General features: G+C 40.6%; 1 protein-coding gene across 16 annotated transcripts in view; it reads right to left on the reverse strand.

The window, feature by feature from the left end:
• Positions 1-25818, reverse strand: part of MGA (MAX dimerization protein MGA) — a 66019-nt gene that overhangs the window by 359 nt on the left and 39842 nt on the right. For 6 of the 16 annotated variants that reach the window (XM_083837405.1, XM_083837403.1, XM_083837392.1 and 3 more), the window contains 9 exons: positions 24114-25807; positions 14426-14550; positions 12970-13021; positions 11127-11312; positions 9139-9250; positions 7691-7924; positions 6487-6663; positions 5895-6047; positions 222-4847 (listed from right to left, as the gene is read on the reverse strand). In XM_083837405.1, coding sequence (XP_083693531.1) covers positions 3562-4847; positions 5895-6047; positions 6487-6663; positions 7691-7924; positions 9139-9250; positions 11127-11312; positions 12970-13021; positions 14426-14550; positions 24114-25807 — 4019 coding nt within the window. In that variant the 3' untranslated portion in view covers positions 222-3561. Of the gene's footprint in view, positions 1-221; positions 4848-5894; positions 6048-6486; positions 6664-7690; positions 7925-9138; positions 9251-11126; positions 11313-12969; positions 13022-14425; positions 14551-24113; positions 25808-25818 lie in introns of those variants that run through there. The other 10 variants (XM_083837407.1, XM_083837398.1, XM_083837399.1 and 7 more) reach the window with 8 other exon arrangements.

Below are 25818 nucleotides of genomic sequence, written 5' to 3' on the forward strand. Positions count from 1 at the left end.
CCTCCAATATGTCCTGCATACTGCTGAAGGCTAAATCAAAAGACTCATCTCCTCTGAGCTGTCAGATTACTTGAACCAAGAAACCAATGCTTGTGTTACCAAAAATTCTGCCTCAGAGTGTACATTTGTCATGTGCTCAGGTACAGCATTACATGCCACAAACAGCACCACCACGTAACTTCTCCTCCCTCTCCCTCCCTGTAATAAACTTTCAAAGCCAGTTTCTAGTTCAGCTTGATTGGTTTATTTTAGTTTTACACTTTGTCCCTCACATACAGTTATTTAAGAGTCTTGTACTGTTAGATTTCTACAAAAATATCAATTTTTCAAAAGCAGAAAAGAGGGAAAGATATATTTTAATATATAAAAGGAAAAAAGCTAAATCTGGCATTTCATTATATTCTTAAAAACATTCCAGTCTATTTACAGATGTGTAAAAAAACAAAATCTCCAGGTCTCTTGGTCTAGAGTGAGAATGTGCGCCTTGCAGGGGTTTCCTTCTCCTGATTCTAAAATCTTTACATTACATGTCACATTCTTGCTTTATTGCCTCAAAGACAGCATACGTCATTGTTAAAAGGTTTATTCCAAACCAATGGGAACATGAGGGAAGAGTTAAAAAAAAAAAAAAAGAAAAGAAAAAAGACGGGGAAGTCATCATTTAAATTCTTAGCAAAATATTAAGCTGCAGCCAAGAGATGGTGGAACAAGGAGAAGCAGAAGCTGAGAGCATTTCGAACATGCTTTGTTGCCTGGTAGAAGCCATCATCTAACCTTCTGGGAACTGCACCAACTGCACCTTTTGCAGCCAAATCTGGGGTCTTAGTTCATTCAGTAATCACATTCAGGAACCAAAAACTTTTTACTGTCATCTTTTCACAACTCATTTTTATTGCAATAAAAAGTCCTTACTCCCCCCTGCCAAACAGTAAAAACATCCAAGTATTTTCCATTACATTGATAATGGACAAAACATCCGCAATAGCAGAGCAGGTATCTTAGATAACATTTGAACAGCTTTCATGCTACAGCTTTCTGTCCTACAGAAGTGTGCAAAGCACACGCCTTTTAAAAAGAATTCAGACACTGATCAGCACAATTCTGTAATTAAAATTAGCCACCTGGGACCATTAAAGGATGAGGTGCAGAAAGAGAAGTCAGTGACTAGGGATTTGAAAGGAATCACAGCACAATTTTGGTTGCTGTTTCACACACAGGGGGCATAAAAACTCTTGGCAAAGCAAACTGCCATAGGTAAATTAAAAAAAAAAAAAAAGCAACTTCAGCCTATTAGAAATGCTCAGAACCCGATTCCCAGGTAAATAAATTTAAGTCTAATATAATGCTACTGAACTAATATAATTACTCCAGACTTCCACTGGTTTAAAATGAGTTAAAACCCTTTAATGATAAGCAAAATATGCATACATACACCTTTACATGCTAATTCCCTTTTCTAAGGCATTCAGTGACAACGGTAAGACCCTGCATGACTCTCAGACTGGCCTATATTCTCTCTTCCAAAGAATTAATATAGGACTTGTATCAAATATTTAAATAGCAAATATGCAAACAGCAGTAAGTTATACGTAACTGCTTTAAAAGACACCAGTTAGAGTGGCAAGGTGAAGACACCTTTTACACGTAGACTCTGGAGTAACTTCCTGCATACTTAACTATAGGGGCTTCTCTCCTCTGCAGCGTAATTAAAAACAAAAAATCATTAAAAAGACAAGGCAACACCCAAAGAATACATATCCCTGGTGGACCTAACCTCGACACGGATCCAGAAGTTGCAGCTCACTGAACAGGGCATATGGTTGCACGGCGTGTACAGCAAACACTGCTACCTAACTGTGGAAGAACATCGCTCAGCACGTGCACAACCTCAGTGCTGGACAGATGAAATTCCTGCATTAGTGCATCACCAAAGATCGGGAATCTTGAGGGGGAACCCCAGCTGCTGTTGCTGGGACAGTAGGACGGGATTACATTCCTAAACATAAAGCAAAACGCACCATCTACTTCCCAGTTTCTGTATCGTTTTCATGGCCGTGGTTTTTACCCTTTAGGAGCAGTGAAGAAGCCCCTCAAGCGCACCGTAACTCCTATTTACAAACTTTATAGGAAAAGATTGTGTATACACTCATTAACAAATCATCTCTCTTAGGCTGAAAATTTAATTTGTCAAGAAAACTATGAAAACAAAAACTGTGTACAAAAATATAAATATCTTTACAGTCTGCAGGCACTTCACATCCAGCAGCTGAACAGTGAAGAGCATCTACAGGTTATTGAGTAAGCAGTGGCAGAGAAGAATAAAAAATACATCTTGTGATTCAATACTGCCCTATTTCCCTGGTAATGAGCATTTTTGTTGACTTTTTTTTTTTTTTTTTTGCTATACACATCTTGTGCAAACGCAGTGAGAAACCTCTGAGTACCTTTCCTGAATTTATAAAGAAATGGAAGGTTTGGAAAGATATACACATATTTTCATATATACATTCACATATACACCTTGCTCGTTTATTTTAGGCTACAACAGTCTGAAAGTGTTCTGTATTTTTATGAAACAACGCTTTCTATTAACATCCTATCCACCAAATACATCTTGAGAAATGACAGGAGGAATGGGGAAGAGAACTGGGAAAACACTCAAGCTACTTCAGCAGTGTATTTAAAGATGTAGCAAAGGGGTGCCCACGTTTTTTTCTACTCTCTGAGATTCTCCCTTACAGATGCCCTAACCATCAAAGGAGGGGTTATTTGTATAGGGCCATGAGGTGAATGTGGTGGGGGGCTTTTCTGTATGTTGTTTTCTGTTTACTTGTTTTAAAGTTCACACACTATCCTAATTGCATTGGGAAATACTACCTCCCCCATACAGTGAGAGTTCTAGATGTTTATGACAATATTCTGGGCATAAGCTCCCAAAAGGAGTCTGCCAGAGAACTACCTAGCACCAAAGAACAGAAGCTTTTCACTTCAGCCCTCTGCACTATCTCCAGTTTCCCTTCTGCTGCTCTAGGTAACATATTTGAGAGTAATTGCCATCTCATTTCTGCACATTCATCATATTCTGCAAAACTTTAGAAACAGCACATGTGAAACAATCCCGTTTCTGCATAGATAGTTTGCCTGGTACAAAACCAAATGAACCGTATTTTTTCCCTCAACAACAGACAGCTGCCTCACTACTGGGAAAAAAATAAATATCTGTCAATAGCCTAGGTTTCTCAGTCCTTTTACAAACTATTTCCATGAAGGACCCAATTTTGGAAGGATACCATGTGCCCAGCAATGGTTATAGATAGATCATCTTCCACATTTTGTGAAGGAGAAGGAGAATACCCAGAATACAACGGTGAGGTAAAAATATGTCAACATGCTTAAAGTTTCATAGCACTTATTTCTCAATTTGGGGCCTGCCCTTGGATGAACAGAGTGCTGATGCCATACAGAAAACAAAGCGTTGCAGACAAGGGAAGTTGCCAAACTCAGACACTGGTTCACACTGGCTCCAGATCTCCATTCCAGTCTGATACAATATACACACATTTATTTGCCTGCTGAATTTGAAGGTAAGGTCCCAGTATTACTAAACTTTGTGCCCACGGGTGCTAATGCGGGCATTACTTTGCTATCCTGTCCTTCTTGAACACTTGCAGATGAAGTTTTTACCCCAGTGGGTGCCAGTTTTGCAACTATAGGCGCCAATAAGGGCATCACTTTAGTACTCTGCCCTTCTGAGTCCACTGGCAGACTTGCCACTTTTAAGCCAAGTGGTGCCAGCTTGGGCATGGGCCTCCACAAAGTGTCAGCATTACTAGCTTCTGGATTCGTTTTCATTTGCAAAACCGGTGGAGTCACACTGGTGGTCTCCGCAGTTTTGCCGTTCCCACCGCTGGTTATGGACAGATTGGGAAGCGGATCCTTCATTTCAGCACCTATTACTATCTTTAGAACATCTGCTTCGGATGAAGGCTCCCCAGAGTTCTTGTCTCCATCGGTAATATCATCATCTTCCAGGTGCAGCAGGAGAGGACTTAAAGAGCCACCACCCTCTGGAACTTCGGAAAGGTCCTTAAAACTGCCTCCCAAATGGCCAAACTGGAAGGAAGAACCATCCGCGGCGGAGAGATCACTGGCTGTTCCCCGGCGACCTTCTGCATCTCCATGGGAGAAATCTGAGTTGAGGGTGCTGGGCAGCTCCGACATACCTGAAGCATCATCATTCAATTGCTGATTGAGGAAAGCGATCTCATTGAGCAGAGAAGTGAGGGTCTCATCAGTGTCATCACTCTCCTCAATGCTGCTCAGTAACTCACCTGTATCCAGTTCTGCCTCCTCCATTGCAGAAGCTACCTTCCTCAGTTCCATTTCTATCCTCGAATCTTTGAGCTGCAGCTTGCGGAATGGCAATTCTTTCATTTTTAATCTCTCTCCTCCAGGATCGCTGTCTTTCTTCCTGGCTTGGCTTCCTACAAACTCACCAATGCAGAGCTTTTTGCCAAAGGACTCTGGACGTTCCTTTGTAGAGGACACGTTCCGGATCTGTGGAAAACCATCTTTATTTTCAAAGAAACCTTTGGCGGTACCTGTGGTACTTCTTCCATCTCCTCCGCTGTCTCCAGGACACTGTTTGGCCTTTTCTTCCGAAAGGATGCTATCACTCTTCCTACTTTCGAGAGGTGCTACTACCAAGGATTTCTCAGAAGCCTGAGTAGCTGCAGCTGTCGTTGTATTAGAATTTTTGTTTCTGTTTGGGTTTAGATTCATACTTCCTTCAGCTGCCAGTGATGTTACATTAACAATCCTTGGCATCATGAATGAATCTTCGCTTTCTGAAAAACCGAACAAAGCACAATCCATCAGAATCCATGCCAACTACAAGATAATTCCTAATTATATTTAATTTACTCACTTTTCATGTCTTCCTCAAATAAGCTGCTATTCACAGTTTAAACCACTTGCACAGTTTTGGTCAAGTCAAGCCTTGAAACATTAATAGCTTAATTTTTAACCTAAAAAACAAACAAAAAGCAACCCAACCACCACCACACTTGACCAGTCCCTTTCTTCAGCAGGCTGGCGTAAATGAAAGCAGCTGTAATGCCTACAACTCCTACAGTGATTCACAAAGGAAAACAATGGTTATTTTCTCCCTCACCGTTTTCTCAGTTTACTTCTACACTTCTATTTTGAAATACTGTTTTTGTGCACAATAGTACAGTGGCATTTCATGGACTATCACATTATTTACTTTTGTCTCACATCAGTTTCTCATTTGTAACACTCAGATTTTTCCCCAGCCCCAAATCTAACGTTAACTTTCATTTTTCTCAACAGTTCATTACACTGAAATGACTACAATGAAGCAGAAAATGAATGGCTTTGTTCTAACACAAATATAACGAGCAGCAAGCACAACACTGGCAGGAACCACTCCACACCTAGACCCAACATACAGTACTTGGTCTTGAAAAACATCTTTGCTCTCAGAGGCAACCTCCAACTGGCAGCAGGGGCAGCATAGTATGGGAAGGGATTGAGCCAGAGAAAGAGCCTGGATGTAACAGGCAAAGATTTTTAACAGCCCCTCTACTATTTTTTACTGCTGCTTCCTCACTGGGATGCATGAGACCATGCACACATTGCAGGCTACGCTTCCTCTTATTCTGTTGAGGGCAAGGAGGATTGGTTTTATATTCGGTCCCTTAAAGCCCCTCTGATCTGTTCAAAACATTGAATAGCGATTTTCTTTGAAATCCCAGACAATGACACCTATCACTACTTCCTAATGAAAAAAACAGTGAAACCTCATTTTTTGCAAGGGCAACCTTCCCTACGTAAAAGCAAAAAGATTCACAAAAAAAACACCAAGAGCCTACCTGAATGGGGCTCTGTAGCTGACACTACTGTTGAGGGTACTGGGTTTCCAGCAACAGCTGACAGTGTAATAGGAATGGTAGAGTTGGTAATGATTCCCTTTACTTGGACAGGAACTGTTGATCCTGGCAGCTGAATCATCACAGAAGCAATACCTTATCCAAAAAAAGGGGGAGGGGGGTGGGGTGGAAACAAGATCCTTTCAGACACTCAGCCAAGCTTGGAAATAAAAGCCTTACAATTCTATGCAAGACTTTACACTGTAATACCACCTGAAAGTGGTAATAAATAGAAATACGAAGTGGTTAGATAATTAAGAGATCTTCCCTATGTTCTTCCTCCTGCCGCAACTTTCTTTAGGGTTCCCACCTCCCTAGTTTGGGAATAGTAAAAATTGAACAGATTTTACTTACTTGTTGATAAACTGGCCATTTGACTTAATTGTTTCAAGTTTCTTTTATCAATGAGGTTCTACCTCACCAGGTTTCAAAGAATGAAAAATTAAAAGAAAAACTAAAGAACAAGTTACTTCGTAAACTGTAAACTTTAGTGAATAGCCTGGTATTTTCATTAGCATGTTCTCAATGATCATACCTGGCTGTGCTGTCACAGTGGTGTTGGCAGCTTGAGGCTTTAACTCAGCCTGCAAGAGTGTGGAAGGAACAGCTGCTACCTGCCCTGGTACCAGTGGGCTCTTCAGCGTAAGCACCTGCCCCTGTGGAGTCATCACCAGGCTTGCAGCAGTCAGTGTAAGAGAGGAGGAGGTGTCTTCTGTAAAAAAGAAACATGTAGATCAGCAATTTATTTTGGCATAGCACCCTTGATGGCAAACAACATCCCGCAATCCAGCGGCAAGCGTAGGTGTGCAAGGAGCTCCAATTAGAAGCTTTGCAAGCCCCAGATATGAAAGCTGCTACGGAAGCTACACAGGCTTCAGGAACCTGATCTATGCAGCTAGAACCAAACTGTACTGCCTTTTCATGCATGATAATATAATCTTAACCCTTCAGAGTGACATCCTGATCAAGTATCACAGCAGTCTTGGTGAAATTACAAGGGGACTTTGTTCAGTCAAAAGAATGGAAAGAAGTTCTCACACCACATCCAAATTCTGATGCCAAACTTCCCCTGGACTGGAAAAAAACAAGGCTTGGGAAACCAAAACAATCAGTTGTTTATACGAGCTGAAGACCACTTCAAGATCTATGATTACCAAAACAAAGAAACATCACCAGATTGTTACAGAGTATTATAGTGGTAATAATATGAAAGGTTGGATTTCTGCAATTCTTTTGTGTCTTCCTAGGTGAGAAAGTCTCTGTAAAACTCAATTACTTCTCTGCAAATTCCCAGCACCAAAAAATTCTTAAGTGTCTGACAATTCTGTCATTTAATTTAAAAGCAAGTCTTCTTCCACCTCTATAACTAGCTAAATCTATTCTAGCAACTCCAGTATTCTCGGGATTGAGCTTCTGGCTTTGAGTCAGCAGTAAAGAACCACCAATTCCTACAGGATTGCAGTGAAACTCCGTGAGGCTGAAGAACAACTAAATAGCAACTTATTTTTCATCATTCTGAAAGTCACGTTCATCTGAAGACCTCAGTGGTGCTAGCCTTGTATGTACTGAAAGCAAATGTTTTCCATACCTCTTGGATAAACACTTTCTGGTCCTTTACTTAATTCTGCTTCAAGAAGTAAGCTACCTGCAGAAGCAGTCTAACTGTTTTGCCCTCCCATGGGATGCTCCTGCAACGTCTGTTTCCCCTTTACGTGAAAGGTACATCATTTTTAGCCCACCTGTGGCATGGCTTCCTTTTCTGGCAAGTATCAATGGCTTGCCTCTTCTATTTGTCATAGCCACTTTGCCCAGGTCTCTGGATGGAAGAGAACATGCTTCTTGCTGTGTGGTAGCAGTTGAGGTTACAACAGATTCTGCTGGCTGAACTTGTTTCTTCTTTTTTTGTGCTTCTACGGCTTTTTGTTTGGCGTACATATATTCTAGCTTCTTTAGGACAACCTCTTCTGTCTTCCCTACAGAAAAATTATCAAAGAATCATAGAATATCCCGAGCTGGAAGGGACCCACAAGGATCATCGTACTGGCATTAATCAGTATTAATCTATCTTCAAAGCTAAAGAGCTGATGACAGAACTGAAAATTTCTCACATTGACACCATCCAACTACTTTACATTAGACAGCCCCCTCCAGTAAATAGCATACTTAAAAAAAATGTGTTTATTCCAAGACATTTTTTTCCCTTCAGAAACATCCATGCACTGAAGAACTGCAACTTTGATAACCAAAAATCAGCTTAGAAGAGCACTAGTTCTTATTGAACTAGTTGCAGTTCACCATATGAAAATAACCACAGCTGTGGAGAAAAATCTCACATCCTTCCTAATGCTAAGTATTATTACCAGACAAAATGTTACTTTCATGTTGTATGAATTTTCTTGCACTGATGAGCCCAGTTACTCCTATTACTTTTAAAGGAAAACTTGCATACAGTTTACCATTATTTAACGTCACCATTTTTGTATCAGAACAAGATTTTACAAATTGTATGTTTTCTGTAGATGCTCACAATTTTGTTATGACTGAAGTTGAAATAGCTACATTGACTTGTTTCCTACTTAGGGTTTAGGCTCTAAGATGACAGCCTATCTTTAACTAAGTTTACCTTTAACTAACCTCCCAGAAAGACAAAATAAATGTCACATGGATCTTCAAATCCCTCCATGAGCAGAAGCTCAGAATATATCACAATTCTGTTTTATGGACAGAGCTGCCTCCTACATCTGGACACTAATGACCCTATTTTTCAGAAAAACAGCGCACACAATTATTTGCAAAGTTCATCAAAGAGTCAGAGGTTTTGGAACTGCTCAAGAACCTTACTGCGTATACTTTTGAAGCACTGAGCAGAAAAGCTGTTTAAGGAAGTGACCAATGATGTAATCATTTTTTTTCCCCCCACTAAAGCATATCCAGTACACAGGAACCCAAGCCTGTGGCTTGCAGCACCGAGATCATTCTACGCTTCCTTTAGGCATAAAGGAAAATAAAAGCATTTCTTATCAGCATGAGTGTATCGCTGAGTCAGAGCCTGGCAGGTCTTCATCTGGCATCAAGAGTCTAAATTTTAAGTGAACATTAATGACCCACAGAAAATTACTCTCTCCCACCCTTGAAAGCCTTTTTCTTTCATTATTCTACCTAGTTTGTATCCAAAAAATAGTCTCACCTGAAAGTGCGGATACTTTCCGAATCAAAGTATCCTGTTTACGTGCCAGTAAATTCTTCTGTCCAGTAAGTTTATCTGCCTGATCAGTCAATCCCTGAATTTCATCAAATGCCTAAAAAAATGTCAGGGAAATAATTTATAAACCAACAATACACAAAATAATAAAATACTTTTCCTTCCAAGAAACCTTTATGAAATTTATTTTCATTATCATGAGAAAGTAACTTAGAGAAAGGATGTGAAAAGTAGACCATGTAAAGACAGCTTTCCCTAAACACAAGCTGAAAAGTGATAAACATCTTGGTCATCCTTCCTCCAAAGGTCTGCCATTTTTAAGGAAAAAAGAACTTTTATCCCACAATTTTAAGGTACAGCTGATAAGCATAATTATACATCTACAACTAACGTTTTATTTCCTGTTATTTGCATCTTTACAATTAAGTATTTTATATATGTCAGTATAATACTTAATGAAATGTTATCTTCTCCTGCATTAAACAAGATGTTTTCTGCATATTTTAAAATTGCCTGGATCTACACAGTAAAACACTGGGGAATTAAGACGTAAACTTCCATGGATAAATTCACAAAGGATACAAGGAGAGGGCTAATCTGAACACATGCATCTGTGACACCAAGATTAAGCTTTTGAAAATACAAGTTGTTTCATGTGTTGTTTTATTCTACAGTCCTGTAAAGGCGCCTGAAGTTCTCTACTGAATATCACAGACTCACTCGAAGACTTCAGACCAGCTTTGACTACTGCAGGCTGCACAGCATCACAGAAGGTGAAAGGGAGATGACAGACTCTTCCCTGTGACAACAATTTGAAGAGCCTCTAACCCCAGCTGAAGGAGAGAAGCTGGCAGCGTCTAGCCCTAGAGTGTTGAGGTAAGTGCTGGAGAGAGGACAGGATGGAAGCTGGTGACTTCTGACTGGGGGCACCAATCCACAATACTGTGGAGCAACTGCCGAAGCTGGTCCAGCCCTCTGACTAATACCCCCTGCTCCTAACTCCATGTGGGTACACATGATGCTGCTAGGGGAAACCTGGACAGTATGAGAAGTGACTACATAGCTCTGGGGGCAGCAGTCAAGGGTACGGGAACCCAGGTGGAGATCTCTTTAATCCTGCCAGTAAGCAGAAAGGTTGTGAGGAAGAGAGCACTGATGGTACAAATCAGTAACTGCCTTCAGAACCGGTGCTAGCAAAAGGGTTCTGGCTTCTATGACCATGGAACCCTGTTTGCGGATCAGCAGCTGCTTGGAATAGACAGGATCCGCCTCACTAAGGGGAACACATACATTTTTGCCAGCAGAATGGCTGAGCTAATAAGGAGGGCTTTAAACTGGGAATGATGGGGTAAACAGTGAGTAACCAGCAGCCCTGTGAGTGATGGACAGGGCTGCTGAACAAAGGACGTGGGGTGATGGGAAGGGATCACAAAATGGAGTTTAGGTGGTGTCTACACCTCCAGCATTTGCATGTAGGTAAGGAAGTTCCTACAAAGGCACAATTATGGAGAAATTCCCCAGCCCCCTTTCTAGGAACCCAACACGCAGCAGTGCCTCTCTTAAGGGTCTGTACTCTAAGGGGTAACTTCCTTCTCCAAGTGACAGAGGAGCCAACAAAGGGGTGTGCTGTGCTGGACCTCATACTCCCCAACAAGGAGCTTGTTGGGAATGTGAAGGTCAAATGCAGCCTTGGCTGCCGTCACCATGAGGCGGTGGTGTTCAGGATCCCAATCGCAGGAGGAGGGTGAAAAGCAAGTTCACAACCCTGGACTTCAGGAGAGCAGACTTTAGCCTCTTGGAAGAGTCCCATAGGATAAGGCCCAGGAGGGCAGAGGACCCAGGAAAGCTGGTTAATATTCGGGGATCACCCCCTCCAAGCTCAAGAGCAGTCTAACAAAGAGGAAGTTGGGCAAAAATGCCAGGAGGCTTGCATGGATGAACTAGGAGCTCCTAGACAAACTCAAAATACTTACTTGCTTGAGAATGTAGCATTTGGAGACCTTGGGAAGATTGTGCAACCCCAGAGCTCTCTTCAACTTGTCAAAGAGATCTCTCATTTCATTACGTCGCCGGCGTTCATTTGCTGTGTGTGTCTGGCGGTAATGAGCAAAGGCTTCTTCCTCTGTCTTCTGCTTTCTGCTCCAGATTTGAGGATTCTGCTGGAGAAGCAACCATATTAACCAGTTTAAAGAACAAAGGTAATCTAACAGCACACAATATTCAAACACATGCTTGATTTGCAATGTTTCAACAGACACCTGAAGATTTCATGTCATACTATTCAGCTATGGTCTTCATGAAAGCTTGGTGTCAGAAGCACAAGCAAGAAGCATGAAATGCTGACCAACAAGAAATGACCAATATAATCACATCAACCCTAAAAGAAAAGATCATGAGCAGCCCTTTCTATTCATGAGCTTTCAGTTTTTGCAATGCAAGGCTACTTAGTTAAGCCACAGTATTACAGCAAAATCACACATTTGAGCCCAATGTTTTTGTTTTGTCAAAAAGTCTACTAATAAGTGAAATGACTTCATTGAATACAGGACATATTTTTTCCCTGGAGTTAAACTGCTTTCATTTCTATTTTGTTTCATGGGTACATACAGATAGGGGCCAACAGACATTGCAGATACAAAAGACGGCATGGATATTGATCGCTACAGACATCTACCAAGAAACAGAAGTGTTGACAGACTCTGATGTCAAGTTTCTTTGTTTAAACGTCCACAAAGGTTGACAGGTAATAATAACTAATTTCTACAGGTTAGAAGATTTGTTATTTCATAATTATTCTTACAGGTTTTGTATTATTATGGTATTTATTTCATGACAAAGTATTACTTAAAAAGTCTTAATGTGTTTTTGACATCATTTTGGGTCTGCTCCAAACCCCAGTGAATCAGTAGAAAGACTCCACAGGTCCAGGGATAACACTTCTGAGCCCGCTGGACTCAGGAGGAATCTGAAGCCTGGCTCCTGACACCCACTTTGCCCTCACAGGCAGAATGAGCTCATTATGGCTGTAACTGCATCAGCTCTTCTGTTGGGTGTTAGATTCCTTTAAAGGAAGGGCCTCATACCATAATCTCAAGTGTAGAGAGTACAAGGAGAAAGCAAGGCAGGCAGAGCATCCTGTAACCCATCTTTATCTCAGCCAAAAACATACGTACCAGCCCGCTCCAATGTACAAGGCGTACAACAGGTTCACGCCCCGCCCTCCCAGCAAGTAGCTCTGTACCTGATTTCAACTACATCACTGTTAGTTACCATGGACAGTTAGTGAAACAGGCTTCAAAGCGACCCGAAAATACAGCATAAGCTTCAGAAGGACTGCAAGGAGTTTGGGTTTGAAAGGCTTCTGCATTGTCTTTAACTTGCCTGAGAGCTTAGCATTTAAACTACTGTTTTCAGAAATCCTTTGCCCAGCGCTGCAGTCTACATAAACCTTCATACTGTCTTCTTAGGCACATGAAAGCATTTCTCACTTGTTCATTATTTTATGTGTGCTGTAGAAGTTGTTTATACCAAGAACACAACGCTTAAGAAAACGTAATAGTAAGTAAGAGGTAGATGTTCCTCCTGTACATAAAGCTGAATACAAAACCCACTGATGCCAGTGGCAGTCCTTTTTTTTTTTTTTTTTTAAAAAAAAAGATTTGGGCTGTGCCCCTTCCCCCACCTATATGTATTTGTTTCTTGCATTTAATAATAAATACACAGAAGATAAATAAATTGCATTAGAGTCACACTTGAGATGAAAGTTTATCTTTAAAATGGAGATGTGATACCAAAAGGAAAGAGGAGAGCATATACCTTCATAGGATTTTCTGATAATTTTTCATCCGAAGAATTAGGAGCATGGTATCTGGAAGAAAGGTAAAAAGTTTTTCCCAACACTACTCATCTCATGCACTCTACCCTCATTAAGTATATTCCAGCCTAGTATTGCTCATTTTTATCCCTTGAAATTAACTTTTCCTTGTAACTACATGAAAGCAGGATACTGTTGAGCTTTCTCAAGGAAGCGAACTCTAGCTTCAATGCCATCATCCTGGAAAAAAAAAAATCAGCTGTTCTGAAAGCTATAAAATTATCCCACAGTGCAAGCAACAAACTATTGCACTACGTGTCAAACTGTAAATTCAGCCTCTCACTGTTAATTGTAGAAAGCATCTCTCTTCGATTTTGGATAGCGTTTTAGCTTTTTATCATTTTAGCACTTTTAGCTAATTAAAAAAAAAGACAACAAAACAAACCAACATATTCAATACAGATGACAGAGCAATCCCTCCCCCACCAAGAACAACCTACCAAAATCCTCACGTTTATTACTATCCTAATACATAAAAACAGCTTCCTTGTATTATTTCTCAGCAGCTTGAAGAAAACAGAACAATACACATTTGAAAGAATTATTTTCACAAAATATCTAATCTTCTCACTGAAGGATCTTGACAACTTATAAAGAACAGCAAAGTAGCTCTCTAAGAATAAAAGCTGAGCTGTATCTTTGGAGAAAACATTGAAACATCTGGAGGTATATAATAGCACCAACCAGATTTATTTTTTTTAAGTTTCTACCAAAAAAAGCTCTTTAAACATCAGTAACTAAGGACACAATGTTCCCCATTTTTTGATACAACTGAGAAAGAGCTATGACTATCTTTACATACATTAAGTAAACAATGTTTTTACTTTGCATCCTCTCATTATAAATGCAAGTGCAGCAGCAGCAGCAGCAACAACAAAAAAAAACAGAACCAAAAAGAGCCAAGCTATCCAACCATGGCAGACTATATACAAATAAGAAAAGGCTTTCTTTGCTGCGGCAGTGGTCCCAAAGTCAAAGCTTTCATTTTTCAGGATCAAGGATTAAGCCAATGACCACTCCTGCCTAGAAATAACAAAACTACCAGCAAGAATAAACAAAACAGAAGCTTGCAAAAATCACATTTAAAACCAATGTGACCCTGCTCGCATTCACTTTGCAGGAAGGGAGGCAATTCACTCAAATATTTTACATTATAAGACACATATCCTTATGAACAAATTAATTAAAGGAACAAAAAAAAAAAAGGCTAAAACCTCAAATCTATTCTTAGTTCTGGCAGCCCCATCCTCACAGACACTGGAAAGCACCAGTGCTCAGGAAGACCTGAAGCAATCCGTGCTTTATCTTACCATTACATTAAACCTGTTGTTAACGGGTTCATTCAATGTCAGCTCATCAATAAAATACAGAACTGTAGTGCTCTCCAAGGATGCTTACTTCTCTTTGGAAGGTCGGATATTAGCAGCTGTGGCCTTCAGACGGGCAATGTTAATCTTCTCTGAAAGCTCCTCCACGGTCTCAATGTCCACCTGCTCGCCATCCTCACTGTATTCACACGCATCCTGGAACAGTTTTTGTTTTGTTTTTTAAAATGAGTATCTACTTAGCAATAGAGCTCAGGCCAAAACAGTTTCACTTCAGTCTCAAAAGAGATTACATTATAACATTAAGAACCATTGCAGAAACAACCTCTCCAGCTATACTGGCCAATAAACAGTGCTAAAGCAGGTGGTTATTTTAACTGTCACCTCTAGGAATTCCTCCCACTAGCAACTGTGCAAAGTGAATTTCAGTAAGGGCAAAATCTGCCATTGAGGCTTTTACTATTGGTCTGATAAAAAGCTTTCACAGGGCAGAGCTTTCCTACCTATGTTTTCAAATATGATTTAACTCCCTTTACAACATCCTACAGTACACTGGCTAACTAACATTATCTTGTCATGAGTTTAAATAGTTACCACCTTGGCAATGGTCTCTCACACCTAAGACAGCACCAGACAGGACATCCCAGAACCAGGCTTCTTTGGGTCAGACAGAAAACTGCTTGCATGATAAAGACTGCAATTTCAGTTCTTTCCAAAAAGCTGACCTGTAATTATTTCACATATTTAAGACACTTCAGAAAGTACTTTTTCTCTATGCTCTCCTGACACAGAAAACTTGCTAGTCCTCTGTGGAGACAGAGATAGAGAACCACTGCAGTGATATGAGTTAAATATCAACCTTGTGGCCATGTGCAGTATCAGATTATCCTCACCCCAAACAAAGCAAGCCTTGTCCAAGAAATTTTTTATTAGTTTTTATTAAAGTTTTTACTATTATAATGTCTACGCTGCTTCACTGATTACAAAATGCAGAACTCCTTCTGCTTCCGAAGTAAGAAAATGTAATTATACCTCCGTTCTGTACTCCATTTCACCCATTTCCCTCAACTACCCAATGTCATCCTCCTCCTATTCTTCTGTCTTTCCTTCCTTCTTTTTGTCTTTTCTTTCTTTCTTTTGGGGGAGCTGCAATCTTCTTCTCTAAACTGAATACTTACCTGAAATTGATGCAAACAGTTAATAAAAAAAACCAACACTAGAGTGCAGAACATGAAAAAAGGCAATATGCAATACTGTACCAGCAGAAGGCCTCTAGTAAATGCTTTTCGTGGTACTGATTATTATCTGCAACTCGTTAGTGATACTGCACAGTAACACTGCTGTTCTAAGAAATTCTTATTAGAAATGAAAAAGCGTTGCACTTACTCAGCTGGCCACAGATTAGGCTAGATATAGCACTGTAACAAAAACAATAAAAGACAAGAACGACCTAAATTATCACACAAGCATAACTAACATGATATTAATGATGCATCCTTCCAGTTATCAGTCATAAAATTTACACCTGTGAAATCTGCAGCTATGTTAACTGAAAGGGACTCAATTTATCACCAGAAGCAACTCTTTGCTGGTCATTTCCTTTTTGACAGAGGAACAGGATCCCTACTATCCAAGTATGTGATATAGCAAAGAACAACAAGAAAACTGCCTCCTTAGTTATTGACACCACATTACAGTGACAGCTATTGTCAATAATGCTGCCAGAGAAAATCATCATTTTTTTTTAAAAAAAACCAAACTTGTGTAACACATCATCTCCCATGGCTGTGTGATAGAAGCCACAGAAAACAGCATCAGTTTTAAAAATTAAGTTTGCCCTCCTTTACTGAAGGCTATGCTGGGAATGTAGCCTTTAGTAAAGTACATATAGTGTGTGTGTATATATAAAGAGTACATATATAATGGTGTCTACGTATATACACGCATGACTACCTGTAGAATCTTCTAGTCTTTTAAACTGAATGAGGCCACGTAACATCCTCTGCCATAAAATCACTCTCAAATATTCCCAAATCTTCCATCACCTTCTACTGATGATGTCATGAGGAGTTGTACTAAGTGTTGGCAGTATAAGACCTACGTAGAAGGAGTTATAAACTTCTAAACTACTCACTTCTGGAGAAGCTGACACCCCCTCCTGTACTGAAGAAGTATCAAGATATTACTGCTGAAGGAAAGAAAGGTGATGCTCAGTTTAGCAGCTATAGCTGTTCCAGAACCGAACAGAAAAGCATTGTTGCTTTTACATGCTGCTGTGCACACTCCCCAGTCACCAATCTCTATGCTTGTAAAACATCTTACCTTTTGAACCAGAGAAGAGCAAGGAGAGTGAAGGTAGGTGAGAAATGACTAGCCTTAGAGAACAATCTCACACGTTCTTTCAAAAATCTCTTTTCCAAAGCACTGACTAAATTTAAAGACGCTGTTTGTCTCTGCCTATGAAAGCACCTTTGGTACCTGGTGGGTTCAGTACTCGGAAAGAAGTTCTTTTATTATTAGTACTGGGTATTTTTGCAACTTTTTTCACAGAGCAGCTACACATCTGTACAATGCTGTGACAGTTCCTATTATAAAGGGAGCAGCATGGAGGTAAACCAAATTCTCATCTGAATGTGGAAGCATGGTACTGGCACTGGCAGAAGCTTAAGGAATTACTGTTTCTCTCTATGCATAAAAGCCCATGAAATTCTTACTTCTTCCAGGTTTTAAGTATCCACCCACAAAGCAAGACTTGTTAGTACTAGGACCAAGCAGAGCACAGAGAAAAAGAACCGTCTTTACCAAGGAAGCAGTACACCACTTTGAACTTGAGAGGCCAGTCAGGAGCTGCACGTTACCACTGCTGCCCAAGACACTGTATGCCCGGGACCTAGGGAGGCCCCACCAAACACTGCCTGCAGTCTAGATATAGAACTCATCCATGGAAATTGTGACCAAGGTTAAAACTTCATTGCATTTCAGCATAGGTATTTCAACAACTTAAAAACACTGGCAGTGAACAGGACGCAGCTTAGTTTCATGTCTCTTGAGTGGGTCTGTGTGCTTCCAGAAACTTTAAGTTCTTCTATACAAAAATCTCACTAGAAGAGTATCATTTATCCACACAGACAGCAATTTTTCAGTAACTCCTCACACTTCAATATCCAGTTTCAGTGAACAAGAACCACCATTTTTAATTTTTTTATTTGTTCAAAACAAGTCATTTCGTTCTTAAGGCAGATGCATCCAATTTGCCTTTAAGTCATTTCTGTAGCAAGCCAGAACTACATATCCAGCTTCCCCACCGAAGAGCCAAGTGACTCACTTGTACAAGGTCACAGAATAGGAGAAGATGAACTTGAAACTGAAATTAAGGTCTACTAATTGGGAATAGGGGAGGGAAGGACAAGCAAAGAAAAAACCAAACAATTAACACATTGGAAGATACTGAAATTACACCGTCTCCTCAGAAGTAGAGCTTCTGTGGAGCTCCAACAGGAGATGTGAACACGCAGCATAGCTGCTTCCGCAGCTTTTATTTTTATTCTCCCCTGGGCCTGATGAGAAAAAGAAAAGCTCACCATCATAAAGCCAGAGGAAAGAACTGGCTGGACAAAAAATTACACAAACAAAAATGCTATTTAAATTACAGAACTACTGAACTAAATGACATTACATTGAAAACATTAGAAGTGTGAGAGGTTTAACTTCATTTTAACAGGCCACATTTTACAACAACACAGTTTTATCTCATGATACACAGAGCACTTCTTACTCTTTCTTGCTCTCCTTGGTCATGCATAAAGCTTCCCCTGTTGCTGGAAGCCTCCTGGTATCCTCTCTAGCTTTCCCATTTCATAGAGTATCACTGCTGTGATTCGACACGCACGAGATGCAAACAGTTTCACTTAAGAGGGAAGGACTCTGCCTAACGTACACCTAGGCATCATTTCACTGCAGGGAAGGGCATACCGCAGGGTACTTCTGAAGATGCTAGGATCCAGCTAGAAGAAACAGGAAATTAACTTCCGCTAGAAACACCATCCTGGTAAAGCTTTTGAGCACTGACAGGTTACCCTGGGGTAATCAAACGTTTGGTAAGTTATTACCCAGCTAGAGCTGTTCTCATGGTGGAACTTGTTACCATACTAAAAAAATGGTACTCAAAGCCTGAGGCATGGTATATTTTTCATGGAAGACAGGTGAAAAGAATGAGGTGAAAAGTCGAGGCAAAAAGTCACTGCCCGCCAAGATCTTCACATCTTGAAGTTTACAAATCCTGCAAGTGGACAGATGTAAACCAAGAAACACTTAATTTCCCTTCTGACTCCTTACAACAGAGGGAAAATGCTTCAGGATGGTAAATCTTTCCCCTTTACCTTCATCTTTTTCTGACTTCCTGATAAAAGGGAAAGTATCACAACTGCACAGGACCTCTGAAGTCCATTTAAGTTAGGCCATGAGACCTGCTATATCTACACAAATCTTGCCAACCCTTCATAGGCCACCCCTATCCATAGCTTAGCATGACTTCTTGTCACGTTTCAACTTCTGAAGTGCTTGTGGAAGCCCCACCCCTCTGATGCCAGTTCTTCCACAGTCCTGCAGTTTGCAGAATCACGGAATGGGTTGGGTTGGAAGGGATCTTAAAGACCACCCATTTCCAACCCCCCTACCATGGGCAGGGACACCTGGTCGCTCAAAGGCCCATCCAACCTGGCCTTGAATGCTTCCAGGGATGGGGCAACTACAACCTCTCTGGGCAACCTGTTCCTGTGTCTCACCACCCTCACAGTAAGGAATTTCTAATACCTACTTTAAATCTACACTCTCTAAGTTTAAAACCGTACCTTGACCTCTCTTTTAATTTCTTCTGCATTGGTGAGCAACAAGCCCAGCAACGCATCTCTTCTGGTTGGGCTTTCTATCACCTGTTCTAGGAAGTTATCCTTAACACACTCCAGTAATTATAAGACTTCCAAATGCCTTTGAGCTTGTAAAATACCCTAAGGAATGAGGACACAAAAGGAACAATCCTGCACTAAAATGAAAACCCAAAGTCGCTACAGAAATGTCAGCATTTTTCCCCTCTCCGCACTTCAGTGCCTGTTTCTGAGCACTCTCTTCTTCATCTGCTTGTTCCTGAAGTCTACATCCCTACTGCTGGTTCCCAAAGAGCAAACTGCCTGACGGCAGAGGGTCTTCAGTGACAGAGATGAGAAAGAAGGAGGGCAGGTAACAACAGATGTGTGTACAGATTACCCTGGGAGATGCCTCGTTTCTGGATCGGCCCTGCCCTCTGCAGTGTCTGCAGATCTCACATGTGGTCTGTATCAAAAGCTCAGAACACGTTAGAGGTTGTTAAAACTTACATCACCCACAAATATGTCACTTGAACCTTATTAAACTTACAGTGTTATAAACATTCATAATGGTTCGTCATAATTTTAACTTTCAGCTCAGAAAAAGAAGGATTGAAAACCACAAAGTTTCAACAACACTGAAAGCAAGAAACTTGCCAGACACAGCAGCTATGTTTAGACTAGCAAATTAAAGAAGGCTATACGACTCTATTATCTGTAGCATTAAACTACAAAAACAACCCCTGACGTGGTTTTGGCTCATGCCACCAAGTACTCATGTGAACTATTCAGTCTGTGACAGCCCAGGCCAAGCAGCCATTCCCAACAGGCACTGTGTGTGCAAATCTCATGCCTTGAAGAACAAGAGTTTAACATCACATCCCAGACCATCCACTTGAACTTGCTCTGACATCGATTAGTTTGCTTACACAGATATACTAAAAAGACTTTATTCATATCACCAAACCCCAGAGGATCTAGGCTTTTCTTGATGCAGTTCAAGGGAGGAAGTGCAAAAGGGCAAAGATACCATTTTAAGGAGCTTCTCTTTTTGATGAATGGAGGAGGAGTGTACAGGAGTCTCTTAAGTACACGAACTTAGCTCCAAGTAAGAAGTTGATGCGAAAAGCATCATCATGCAAAACAAGTAAGTCACCACTGCAGTGAAAACCACATGGAGTAAAGTATTTAAAATAAAACAAAACAAAACAACAACAAAAAAGCCAAACCCACAGTAACTACTACTATACTGGTCAGTAGCAATTATCGTGACTCACTGGACATATTTTGGCTGGTTGGTTGTTTTTTTCAATGTCTATTTCCTGAGTAACTAAGACCAGTCCAGACTCCAAACTAGTGAGAGTTGTCACTAGTATTTCCACCAAATAAGAGTGTTAGCGGCCATGCATTCACACTTTGCTTCTCTGTTGGTACCAGTGTAATGAAACAGGAAAACTTTGCTAGCAATCTGTTTGTACGGACTGACTTCACCCAGCCTGACAGACAATACCAGTGCTGCCTGTCTTGTAAGCACTATGCTGATAGAAGAGTGCAAATGGTCTAAGCAAAGCATATTCTTACCATTGCTTCAGGCACTACCTGAAGTTCTGTGATAACCTGAGGGTTCTCTACTATTCAAAAGGCCTGCTAAACAACCTGCCTCTGTTGGGAGTTTTCTAGGAAATTCCATAAGCGTTTTCTCCCTTTCCCACAGTGCCTCCCCAGTAAGACTTCTTATGCAAAACGAGCTGATATTTAATACAACTTGGAAAGAGGGGATAAGAAGCCTGAGCCAAAGAACAAGCACCTGCTACAACACAACTATCCAGAGCTTCCCAACGAGCACGGGTAAACGTCAGGAGGTTCACTGCAATGATGAGAATGCTCTTGGATACGTAACCTCTCGTCAGAGGAGTACTTCAGCCATTTATTTCTGAATGGCCTGAAGGTCTCCAGTTGAAGATCCTCAGGTTGATCTCCACTTTGGATAACAGTATTCTAGCGTACTTCTCCCTTGAAAGGGAAAGACCCTGGCACCTCTCTCCCAAAGGAGCACTGAAGCAGTTTGAAAAGCTGTCTTCTCATTAACAAGGACTGCACTTAGGCATCTGTAGTCCTTTGTAGTGGACTGCTCCTCTGAATACAATACGGGGTCCTTGCAACCATTAGGATCAGGGTAAATGCTGCCTAACAATTGTTAGCAATTCATTGTTATGGGACTGCCTCCTCTAATTACTGTAATTTTTTGTTGAGGGAGCTGTTTGTCCAGATCTGTAAAGTGCTCCTTAGAAATCTTCTCTACGCTTGCCAATCATCAAGTCATATTCATCACAAAGCTTGAGAATAATTCATAGAACTGAACAGCTCCAACTCTTCTGATGTCCTTCAGCCACAGTGATCTTAGAAGCAGTGCCACAGACACAGATGAAAAAGGCTCAAAAATAATCCTCTCTCATACTCTGTTCCTACTTTAGTTAAGTGTTTTCAGGCCACTAATAACAACTGCCAGGCTGTACACGCTAACAGTCTGCATCCTGATCCTATTCATTTTCCACACAAACTTCTATTTCTCCATGATCATATACATTTAGTATGCTAATTCCTCCATTAATTTTGACCAGAAAAGCTCATTACTCCTTGGCTCCAACCATAATTCCCTAATTGTAAGGGCTATCATTACTTAAGGGAGGGAGTGAAAGGAAACAGTAAGGATCACCTCAAGGTTTCAAGGGGAAAAAAAACCAAAGAGAACCTGCTTCGCTCCCCAGCTGACTCATCAGACAAACATCCCAACCAGAAAACGAGAGAGCCGCTCACTAGCAACGCGCCTGCACCCCAAGCTATTCCAAGCAAGCAAATCAATGGGTGTTGAACTTCAGTGCTCTGCTAGCCGTAGCGCGCTGGAGCATTTCAGGCAGTTGGTATCTCAAGGACATAACACGAAGAGAGCAAAGATAGATACCAACACATCCACTGTTTCTTCCTCTTATATGCAATGGATCGTAATAGCAATGGGCCACCCTCCTCATGAAATAACAAACAACCAGCAGACCTTAGGAGCACAGGAAGGAGAGCAGTCAAGCAAGAAGTACTTTCCTCATTCTGTTGATCTATCTACTGAAGAGATCTTCGTACTGAAGATCTTCAGTAAAGAACTGCTTACCTAAAATCCTCTCAAACTGAGGGCTTCCCAACTGCTTCAAGCCTCTTTGAGAAAAACATGATCTTACCAACAAGCTCCTTATTTTCAAGGCATCTCCCAGTGAAAAAGACTAGAGCCTTACATATTTAGACTTAAGACTGAATTCTCTATTAGACATTTGACATGCTAACTCAACCTGCAGGCAGCACACACTAATGAACCAAGAATTCACCCAAATTCCAGACCGGTTTTAAAGTCCTCTTCAAGACCTTGTTCCTCAGCTTTGCAACTCCAGAAACAAAGGTAGCTTAGTCAAGTTTCTGTAAGCTTATATTGAAGACATAGCCTTACAGGGTTTACCAAACTGAATTAATCATTTCTAAAACCTGCAAAGCAAATTACTTGCAAAACAAATGCTTCTTAGAAGCTCCGATAATTAATCATCCTTTTGCAGGATAGAAGAAAAGTCTTTAAAACATCAACCCTGATAACAGGCTACTCTGTGACCAAGACCTATTATTATCTTCTGCCGGTAAACCCACAGATTCTTAAGACTACCCTGTCTGAAAAGTTTATCAGGCATTTGGCACATACTAACTGTGTATCTGTAAACAAGACAGCAACAGCTCAGTTTTGTAACTTGCAAGAGCTTCCACAAATCACAGCTGCTTTAATTTTCCTCACCGTCATGCAGCTGCAATGTTATCATCTTGCCTGAAATTAGTGACCTGGAATATCAACTGATTAGTCAATTTTTCTAAAAGTTAAATACAATGTATTCTCTAAAAGCCAGGGTTGCTGTCTTAACTGAGTTAATCTGGATATGGTTATAAGAGGAAGAAGTCAAATTGGGTTTCCAACTAGGAGAGAGGAATTAATAGAAAAGGGCTAAAGGAATTCACTATTTTTTAAAAATTCTGAAGACACTAACATAATCTCTCCTATTTTAATTCATTTGCTCTTCACTTTTTCTCCAGTTTTACCCTTCTCTTTCCACTTTTATCTCATCCCAAGAAAATATTTTTTATGTTCATTTGCATCACTTAGAAAATCACACCTTCACATTTTTTTTAGTAACAACGCACTGTTTCTTAAGTCATATACCGATATATCAGAAATATATGAAATAGTTACATGTAGGATTGTTTTCTTTTAACTTCTGGGTGAAATTTGATGGAAATTCTACGAGCATTAAAATCTAAAGACATCTTACCTATATTACCCTTTATTTTGTGACTTCTGCAGCCTTTCTACTGAAGATGGAACAACAGCTTTCAACACTACATAAATTTATTGCTAAACTTCAAGAGGAGTTTAAGGAGCAATTCAAACATTCCTTCCAAAAGCAAATGCTAAATATTAAGGGCTACAAAAATTAGATAAAAGGAAACAGCTCAAAATAGCAGAACTGCTAGACTAGCTACTACATTTTAGAATCATATGTCATATTAGGAGGAACCAAGTTGCTTGAGTCAATACAGTAGGAAGACAATATGAAGAGTTCTTTAACAGCTTTTTCAATGTAACTCGTCATCTGAGCAGCAGTTTCTAAAAGGCCACTAAAATGCTACCTATAAAAATATGTAAGTAAGAAGAAACAAGAAACATTTTTGCTTTGAACCCATATCAAGATTTTTTTTTAAAGAAACCAAAGCCCAAAACACAAACATCATACTGTTTCTTTGAAATCCATGGGTTTAGACATGTTATTTGGACAATTAAAAAAAAAATCCCTTCATAAATATTTAAATACTTACCACTTTTTCAACATCTATTTCCTCTTCACTTGGGAAATCAGAAGCACCATCCAGAATCTCATCAGCAGAATCATCAGTTTTTTCATCCTCGTCATCATCTTCGTACTCTTCCTCTTCCATATAATCTGCAGGTGTATCAACAGGGGGCATACCACCCTTTTTGTGACGCTTGGGTTCCTGTGCCTTCTGTTCTGGTGTCAGGAAGTCACCCTTATCTGATCTGTCAGCTTTGTTGTCTGCCTCACTTTTGTTTTCTAAAGCAGGTGCAATGCTGGATATTTTGCTCCAAGAACTGTTGGCATGTATTACAATGTCTTTAACCATTTTCATTTCTTCCTGAGAATCAACAGCACCTTGTTCTTTGTTGTTACTATTTTCCTGTGTGGCTGTGTTTGTTTTGCCTTCCTCAGTATTTGCTGCTTTTGTTTCTCCTGAAGTATTACCCTGCTCTTTTGCAGAACTCATTTCAGACTTGCTTCCTTTTTTTGCTCCTAAGCTTTCTGCTTCCGTAGAGCCCATGTACTGCTTTCTTTCCATTTCTGGCTGTACAGCATCACCCTGGCATTCTTTTTTGTTGTGAGGCAGTTCAGTCCCTCTCTGTTCCTTCTTGTTCTCCAGCTGTGTACCTTTCTCTTGTTGACTCTGGGACTGCCCAGAACTTGACTTGTTGCTCTCCTTCATCTGTGCCTGTGCATCTCCTTCCAGCGCTTTAACTGGTTTCTCTTCCTGTTCAGCAGGCATTTGTTCCTTACCATGGTTCTTCAAGTGTGCAGTCTCCTGATTACTCAGACCCTGTGGATGTGCACTATCCGGAGGATCAGCTACAGACCGATCTGATGATCCACAAATGGTTTCAGAGTTAGTTGAAGTAGTCTCCACTACAGTTTCAGAATGGACAGAATCATCTTTCTCATCAGTGACTACTTCATTTTCCTCATCATTTGGCTTTTCACTGATGTACGAATGGTCAGATGATATGACATCTGTGGAAACATCATGCTGAAGAGAGGATTCATCACAAGAGCTCTCAAGTGCCTTAGAATCCTTTTCCACTGTCTCTAACGCAGTGGAATTTTTACCAGGTGTGACTGTGCCAGACACTGGCTCTTCAACATTATTTGGCTGGCTTACTGACACCTCATTTTCTTCTTGTTTGCTATCTGACACTGTGACCTCAGACTCTGTAACTTCAACTTCCTCTGAGCGCAAAGCCTTCTCCGTCTCCTTCTGCTGAGCAGCACCTGAGTCATCTTTCTGGCTTATTTTCTTGGAATCCTTCTTCATCTGAAGAGATGCAAAATGGTGAAGAATGGAGTTTGGCACAGTCTTCTGTCCTGGGAGCTGAAGTAAAGCAAAGCTACCAGATTGTAAAGGTATGAGATTAGCAGTTGAAGCTGGCAGAACACCTGAGCTGCACGTTATTTTTGACTCCGAGGCTGTTTGATTTGTCACGTTGCTAGCAGCAGGAGGAGAGATCCTCAGAGTCAGAGTGCCTGCTTGTGACACAAAACTTGTTACTGAAGGAAGAACAGAGGATGCTTGAGTGACTAGATTAGACGTAGGGGATAACTTGGGTCCTGCAGTTTGTGAAGCTGGATTTGTGGCAGGAGAAGTGGAAGACACAGAGGAAGGAGGAGATAGAGGTGACTCAGGTGGTTTAGCAGGTGCAGGCAACCGAATTCCTACAACAGATCCTGTGAAGGAA

Source organism: Anser anser (assembly GCF_964211835.1).
Source record: "Anser anser genome assembly, chromosome: 5".
Lineage (NCBI taxonomy): Eukaryota > Metazoa > Chordata > Aves > Anseriformes > Anatidae > Anser > Anser anser.